This window comes from Egretta garzetta, unplaced genomic scaffold (assembly GCF_000687185.1).
Source record: "Egretta garzetta isolate BGI_Z169 unplaced genomic scaffold, ASM68718v1 scaffold287, whole genome shotgun sequence".
In the NCBI taxonomy this organism is placed as follows: Eukaryota; Metazoa; Chordata; class Aves; order Pelecaniformes; family Ardeidae; genus Egretta; species Egretta garzetta.
In genome coordinates this window covers 9,166,341-9,167,941 of record NW_009260435.1, presented here as the reverse complement: position 1 = coordinate 9,167,941, position 1,601 = coordinate 9,166,341, and the positions used below count along the sequence as shown (strand labels likewise).

General features: G+C 49.1%; 2 protein-coding genes across 3 annotated transcripts in view; one reads left to right on the top strand and one right to left on the bottom strand.

Moving 5' to 3' along the window:
• RAB27A (RAB27A, member RAS oncogene family) overlaps window positions 1–1,595 on the bottom strand; it is a 34,342-nt gene extending 32,747 nt beyond the window's left edge. The window contains exon 1 of one of the 2 annotated variants that reach the window (XM_035899439.1): window positions 1,441–1,595. The gene's annotated coding sequence lies outside the window, so the exon portion shown is untranslated. Of the gene's footprint in view, window positions 1–668; window positions 741–1,440 lie in introns of those variants that run through there. The other variant, XM_035899433.1, reaches the window with a different exon arrangement.
• PIGB (phosphatidylinositol glycan anchor biosynthesis class B) overlaps window positions 1–1,601 on the top strand; it is a 19,754-nt gene that overhangs the window by 8,623 nt on the left and 9,530 nt on the right. The window contains exons 2-3 of the mRNA XM_035899543.1: window positions 6–188; window positions 1,418–1,566. Of these exons, the coding sequence (XP_035755436.1) occupies window positions 6–188; window positions 1,418–1,566 (332 nt within the window). The remainder of the gene's footprint in view (window positions 1–5; window positions 189–1,417; window positions 1,567–1,601) is intronic.

The window sequence follows — 1,601 nt, the reverse complement described above, 5'->3', positions numbered from 1 at the left end:
CGCAGCGACGCGGCTGCTCAGGCACCGCCGGTTGCTACTCGCTTTGACCCGGTTCCGAAGGGCATTTTCAATTAAAGAGGCTGGCTCGTCAGCCGTGCCGCCCCCGGCTTTTCTGAAGGATCACACACCGTTCAGTAAAAATTCACGGGAGGCAAAACGGGTTTTGAAGAGAAAATACGCAGTGCCAGGTAACGTCCACCGCCGTGGATTTAGAGTTGTTTCTGCTGCCCGCTGCCTACCATCCCTGCCAAGAGTAAAGTTCTCTCTTTGCTCGCTCGACAGCTGCTCAATACACCCGCTTTAAGCCCAGCAGCCTCCAGAAGTCTGAAGTCTCCAGTCTGAAGCTCAGCTGCACCAATAACCCTCTCTGTCTGCATCAGTTCAGACATCCTCTGTCTTGAGACTTTTTAAAAAACAGCTGCCATCTCTAGGGACAAACTTCCAGCAATTATGCTTGCAAAGCAAGTGCCTACTAGACTTCAATTATGCCTTTCTAAAATAACGTTTTCAATATACAAGGGTCTTGTAAACAAAGGAAGCTCCCGGAGTCACCACAGCAGTTCGGTGTTTGCTCTCATCACAGACCTGTGGCGTTTCCTCATGTCCAAACTAGATCTATCACACACTCACTGCACCTCCCTGTCCACCTTCTACCCCTGTCCTCTCACCTTAGCTTCTTCAAAGTCCAGATGCTGTCTCCAGCTGTCACATCATTCCTGGCTTTAAACAAAAGCACATCCAGGGAAAGGATTTCTTCCCTCATGCTGTCCAAACAAGATTCTGTGTTAAAAAAACAAAATCTGAAAGAAGTTCCTCCCAAAATCTGCAGAGTTTTTTAGTCTTGAAATATCTACTTGATATCTTGAAAATCTACTTGATATCTACTTGAAATATCTACTTGATAAGCTACATTTCCTCGAGTCCCAGATTCTGTTCTGTCAGACTGATCCACACCCATTGCAAGGTTGACGCCGTCCTGCTGAGCTACGCGCTGAAGCACTTCTCCGAGTACAACCTCTCAGGCAACCTTAAACAGCCATTCTAGCCTCGGTCTCTCAGGAATGGAAGATGTGTATATGCACGTGTGGTACGTGTGTGTATGTATATGTATACATATACTGGTACGACTATAAGCTAAGGACACCAAAGTTGGGTGCAGTTCCCTTCCCAGCCATCAGTACAACTGCATTCCCAACAGAACTAAAGTATTAAGAACTGAAACCGTGACAAGTTGATAAAATGGCATTTATGGCTTGGAGGATGAGATCGGAGGCAATCCAAAAACCCCACAAAGCATAACCGTACAACAGTGACTTTTCTTTTTCCAGTTTCCCGGTGGTTATTTGAACTTAGCTGTGCAGACACGCCTTTAAGCATTCAGAATTTTACACAGATTTCAACATTCACGCCCCTACAGGCTGGTACCACGCGCGCACGTACAGTTACGTCCTCCGACGGCGGACGGCGTCAGAGCTCGGCCGGGCTGCAGAGGCCGCTGGAGACCGCCCCGGCTGGCGCACGGCGCAGAGGGGACGCTCCCCGGCAGGCGACGAACGCTCCCAGCTCGTGAGAGGCTTGGGCGCCATTTCCTCTGACAGGAG